Here is a 6,239-nt window from a genome sequence, read left to right as displayed (position 1 = left end):
GAATGTTATTTCCTAAGCCTCCAAATTTTTCTAAAAGATGTCCAAACCTTTGTACCATCTATGGGCAAAATCTTCAGGCTCGCATAATATTTTTCAAGTTAAAATATTAAATTATCTGATTAATAACATTAACGCCCTTACCCGATTGAAAATAGGTGCCATTTAAATCTGTAATATATGATATAACTAAAAGATAATATAAAATAAATGGTATTAAAGTATAATATTCGTCCAAAAAAATTAATAACTATCCCTCGAGAACCCGAAATTCATAAACCTTCCCATGGATTATCCATGTCTACTACTTAACCTATTAGCTAGAAAGGTATTAATGAAAAACTATTGTGATATCTTTATTTGTTTATTTATACTATAAAATTATCATCTACAATTAATTTACAATAATGCAAGGGTGTGCAAAATATAATATATTATATATTTCTACAAATAGATGGAAGAGATTTAATTAATTATAATACTAGTTCTGTTTTTTTATAAATTAAATATAAATATTATCGAATCTGAAACATTTTGCTATCATTTTAGATGATAAGGGAATCTCACACTTGATAAGGGCTACACAATTTTTTTTCTCGTGAACAAGTAGTAATACATCAAATTACATATTTTTCCAGCTTGTATTCAAAGTTTTTCGAGTATTTTTTCTACGCCTACCGATATTTGGTCAATATTTTTTTCAATACTTGAAACCTTGATAAAAGATATGTACAAAATTTGTGTATAGCCTTTTTTTTTTAGTAGGTGACTTCTTCATATCTATTTGACTAAAGAATAGTATATACATAGAAAGATATAATTGAAAAGAGGAAAAGGGATTAAAAAATTTTAAGAATTATGATTTATATAATATAAAATAATCTTGTTTATTTAAGGCTTAGGCCATGCCTTCCTCAAAATCTCACCCCCCCCCCCCCCGTATTTAAAGTAAATTATATGATTTTCCTTATATGATAAATAAATACTAAGGAATAAAATGACAAAGTTATTTGAAACATATGAAATATCTTTGTCTAAAAGAACTTTCCTTTTAAAATATTAAAACTCGTTTCTAGTCTCAGACATCGGTGAAGGGCCTGCAACATTCACTAGATTTTTTGCTATGACAAACCAGAATATCTAACTAATAGCTGAAGATATCGGAATAATGTGTTTTTTTTCCTTTTTTTTTATGTTTGTTCTTTAAATCCATACTTTAACAGTTATAATTAATTATGAAGGAGTTTAGATAGCCATCAATTAGAGGGGGTAAAATATTTTTAAGCCCCTTACAAAGATGAGTAGGGTTTGCCCTCTTAAAAGTTGTAAAAAAAAGAATCTATGATTAAATAAGATAAGAAGCAATTTACGTTTATTGCATCAAATCCAAAATTATTACACTTGGAGAATTTAATTTATAAAATCTATATTTCTCAAGCCTTTAACATCGATATTGTTAGAACTAAAATGCAGGATGCGCTTACATTGAAATCTCGGGTTGCTATTAATAAATTCTTGATCTGTACAAATGATTATCAATAAATTAATTCTTATTTTACGATTTATTTGTAACATGACGGACAGGAAACGAATTGTTTAAAAAAATTTTTTTTGTTAACTTATGATCTGATCGTAATTTTTCTCCCTAATAGAGTTCATCGTTGAGTTTTTATATTTTCTTTGAAATGAGGATCTGTCATATTTTTATGAAGATTATAAATGTTGACGAATTATTTCCTTAATTATTGTTCCGAAATATTCAAATAGAATACAGATTTATATTCAAGTATTTTTGATATTTAACTATAATAAGTATTGCAAGTTTTTCAAAAGGAATTAGTTAACAATGAATGAAATTGAAAGGGTTATAAAAAATATGTTTTACTTTTGGTCAGTGAAAACAAGTAGAGACCTGCAAAAGACAAAACTATTCCCCCCCCCCACCGAGCTAACCCGCCTGATCAGATAGGTGCGATAATTTTTTGGAGTGGGTTTAGTCGATTAGTGTAGACCTCTACAGATTGGTATATTTTAGTTTTCTTATTGGAATTCAGGTTGTTTTAAGCAATAAAGATATCTAGATGTTTTAAACCTTTAAAAATCGGGTTATCGTTTTCGCATATAAACTTATCAGAACTTTTTTTTAAAAAAAAGTTATCTTTAAAACATATATAAATAAAAAAAACTCCGGTTTATTTTAGCATTATTGCAACATAAAGTATATCCGATTTATATTTTTATGTTGAGAGCATTTCTATACGCAAACTAGAACAGCTGGCAAAGTAAAATAGTCATACAAAGATATATACAATAAAAATTGGTACATAATAATTAATATAAAAAAGTTAAAACCGGACATTTTTAGGGGTTTGGTTAAAGTTCGGTGATAAAATCTTTGATGTTTCAGGTTCTGTTTGGTTTAGCGGATCGGTTTAGGTTCAACTTGGATTCAAAGGGTAGTATTTTAAAAAATATAATTAAGTGGACACAATATTGAGATATAAATTTTAATAGCCTCTTTGAAAAATAAAGAAAGAAAATATTACTTTACTTGTAACTCAAGTCTGGCTAACCTATAACCAATAGTCAAATTGGACACTTTTACCTTTTCATTATTTTTAGTGGTTATTCCATAAGCCCCTGGTTTTCCTAGTGTTTGGTCCAATCTTAAATTTATATATAATTAATTTTATGATAAAAATTGCTAAATCCATAAGAATTAACACCGTTAGAATCATAGATCAGCATTTCCCAGCCCGTTAAGATTCAAAATACTTTTCGGCCCGGTCTGCAGAAATTTTTTCTGGCCAGGCTTGGTACTTAATAATTTTTTTTAATTTGCTCGCCTGGTAATAATTGTCTTACGGAAGAAAATATGATAAATTTGCATCGTTTTAAGCGTTAAAAATATTAAAAAAATTCTGGGACTTGGGTTCCTTATAATCTTATATTTTATTTAGGAGTTATAATATTTAACAACTTGAAATTTCTCTAGAATTTTGATTAATTTATCTTTCAGAAAATTGAGATTGGTGCTAAAAAATTGACAAAAAATGAATTCAAGACCTTATAGCCGGACACTGTGCCTTTTCATTTGCTTCCTGCTCATAAATTATAAGGGAAAATATTTAAATTATCAAATTTACTTATTTATTAAAGGTCTTTTATTAATACCGCAAAAAATTAAACGATAATTTTATAAATTAAAAATTAAAAATGTTTTATCAAAAAGAAGAGAAAACTATGCGATGAGGAAAGAATTGTAAAATGCAGCAAATTTGACTCATGATTTCCCTAACAATTCAACTAGCTGTAAATGGATTTTAAAATACAGAATTCATACTTAACTTGGCAAGAAAAAATTAAGGTGGCGTTCTATAAGCGGTAGATGAGATTTTTATATGTTATACAAGATAAATGAGGACCAATCCAATATATTTTTTTTAATTTAATGTATTTTGATAATTCCAAAATTGTGTTTAAATTAAAGATATCAAAGTATGTTTGTTTTTTTTGTTGTTTTATAATTTATGATTAGAGAACAATTCTGAAAATGGGCGGATGATTAAATTCTAAAAAGATTCGATGTATAAGTTCAATGTAAATAAAATATAAAATTTTATCTTATGTAACCAATATTATGTTTTGGAGTTATGAAGATTTCAAAAATACAAGTTTTTTTATTGTCATCAAGTATATTCCGTATAATTATGAATGATGAGTTTTTTTAGATAAAAATAATAATTTGAAATAATAAAAGAAGTATAAGAACTAGAAAAAGAACTGATGTTAAGGATAAACCCCAAAATCAGTTTCAAACCGATCTTCGATATTAACAAAAATTTATAGCGTATTTCAAATAAAAAATAAAAAAATATTGAGTGATAATTATTGAGTGGAGTAAAATAATGAAGACTAGAGAGTTATAAAATATTCCTCTTCATTTTAGGGAAAAAATCCAATGTATAAGGAGTTAAGAAATCTTGTTCTCGAGGATATTAGAAATTGGTATAACCTGGAAAATTTAAATTTTACCGCCGGAGTTCTCAATAGATATGATGGCCTTATATTTTCAAGACGAGTTTTTAAAAACAGCTTTTAAATTAAAATCTTGAAAAAATATCTAACCTATCTCTGATAATTGCATAGCATCAAGAAATTCAGATGTTTTCAAAGTTTTTATCTTATTTTTAATATTGCTTGAATTATTAGGAAATAAATTGAAAGAAAAATTTGCCTAGTATATGACTGTATTTCTAAAATTAATATTTAAAAAAACGTTCTAACCTTCTTTGAAGTTCTTTAATGCGAACCATCATATTTAAATGCCCCTGGGAGTATTGTTCTATTACATCTCGAACATCATAAGGTTTTCGTGCTTGCTTAACAAAAAAAATTATTTATATTTGCAAAAAATAATTTTTAGTTTGAGCATTATAGAAAGATCAATTTTACAGGAGGACGGTCTAAAAAGTATGTACGCCCCAATGTTAAAACTCTAAGAACTATATTATTTAAATTTAAGTTTGGAAATATGGATGGGAAGGGGGCTACCCTATAAGAATAAAATATGATCCATGCTCAGTTTCAACTAAAAGTAGATTAAGCCCAATATTAAGGTGAGTATAATGTAGGTATAAAATGGGTAAATAAGTAGGAATTTTTGTTAGATAATTTCAAATCTACTAAACCAGTAAAGGAGAGAATGGCATTATTATATTTCTGATCAAAAATCTTTGAAGAATCCTTATTATTGAACAAATTTTAACAAAAAATGTCAAAATAATAATCTTTAATAGTTAATTTGTAATATTCATGCATAAAGAATCTTTCAAGGGGTGAAATCAAAAATTTTAAAAAAATCTTGTTCAAAAATTTTTTGAAAATTTTTTGGAACTATTATCAAAACACATCAAGTTCAATGCCTTATCACAATATTAGAATATAAATTTTAGAAGCTTTTATGATCTCAGCCGACAACATAAATATACTATATAATAAAATATTTCGATAATTAGTTTGTAATACTACCTGAAAATATCTACGGGCCAAAAAGTATTTGACTTTCCTAATAAAGCGGATACAGTTCTTGTGGACAGGTTTTAAACTTGTAATAAAAGGACCACATAAAATTATAAAAAATAATAAATTGCAATATAAAATAAAAATAGTTCTCATTTTCACATCAATATATGTTTTTTATTAGTTAAGAATGAAAATCTTCCATAATTTACTGTTACAATGATAAAATTATCACTAAAATAAGTGTTAAGGTTTTTGTTGAATTGCTTTTTAAAAAGTGGTATGTAGCAAATTAAAATAAAATGAATTTAAAAAGTAAATTCAAGCGTTTAATAAAAAATTTAGTTCTGGTAAAAATTACAAATAAAATTATGCGGCTTTAATATTATTATAAATCTTAGTTTAGTTAATAATTATATATAAATAAAAAGGCTGTGGGCTCTTTTTGGGATGCTAAAATCTTTGTAAAACAATTTGAGATAGAACCAGAGGTAATAGTGAAGTGAACTGTTCTCATTAAGTCACACCCTCAACCATCAAGAATATAAGGAGAATTGTCTAGAATTACTAAAGTATCGTGTTCGTAAAAAGACCATGCTAAAAAAAATATTCAATCGATATATATATATCAGAATTGAAATGGATAGTTTTTAAATTCAATTATTTAATGCCGATTTTTTAAAATATATCACGTATCAATCTTTATTTTTTTTATAATTATGAAATGCCTTAAAAGTAATACTTTAATGTTTTCTATTATAAACCTCAAGGACTGTATTTGTAATTAGATAAATTATTTTTAGTGTTTTAGATTTGTATTATATAAATCGAAATATACGTGGTCAGATTGGAAGATATTACATCATCATCCCCATCGCCTTCGTCATTGGTTTCATATGGATTGGTATTAGTTGTAGAGCCTAGGCTATAATGCTCGCTGTTACCGAAAAGAAATAAATTGCGATTGACGGAACAAAAGGAGGAAGGTGGAGTTCTCTTGAGGTAATGACTGCTATTAAAACTGTTGAGACTTCTAGAGGCTTCGCCCGGAACTAGCACTGTGGAAGCGAAGCTGGGAAGTCGACTATGGTTATACCGAGATGTGCAGCTACTAGATCTTTTGTCTAAAACTTATTATATATTTTAATATCATATTATACTATAGTATAATTGCTATATTTAATCAGGACGAGCCAAAGGGAAGCGCCAACCATGGCTAA

General features: G+C 26.8%; 1 protein-coding gene across 3 annotated transcripts in view; it reads right to left on the bottom strand.

The window, feature by feature from the left end:
* Positions 1–521: 521 nt before the first annotated feature.
* Positions 522–6,239, bottom strand: part of LOC135927582 (potassium voltage-gated channel subfamily KQT member 1-like) — a 39,994-nt gene continuing 34,276 nt past the window's right edge. Inside the window, exons 11-15 of one of the 3 annotated variants that reach the window (XM_065463662.1) lie at positions 5,858–6,149; positions 5,029–5,104; positions 4,285–4,379; positions 2,549–2,663; positions 522–711 (exon numbers count right to left, since the gene is read on the bottom strand). In XM_065463662.1, the coding sequence (XP_065319734.1) occupies positions 643–711; positions 2,549–2,663; positions 4,285–4,379; positions 5,029–5,104; positions 5,858–6,149 (647 nt within the window). In that variant the 3' untranslated portion in view covers positions 522–642. Of the gene's footprint in view, positions 712–2,548; positions 2,664–4,284; positions 4,380–5,028; positions 5,105–5,365; positions 5,617–5,857; positions 6,150–6,239 lie in introns of those variants that run through there. The other 2 variants (XM_065463663.1, XM_065463664.1) reach the window with 2 other exon arrangements.

This window comes from Gordionus sp. m RMFG-2023, chromosome 3 (genome assembly GCF_954871325.1).
Source record: "Gordionus sp. m RMFG-2023 chromosome 3, tfGorSpeb1-WG-v2, whole genome shotgun sequence".
In the NCBI taxonomy this organism is placed as follows: domain Eukaryota; kingdom Metazoa; phylum Nematomorpha; class Gordioida; order Chordodea; family Parachordodidae; genus Gordionus; species Gordionus sp. m RMFG-2023.
This window is presented reverse-complemented; position numbering and strand designations above follow the sequence as displayed.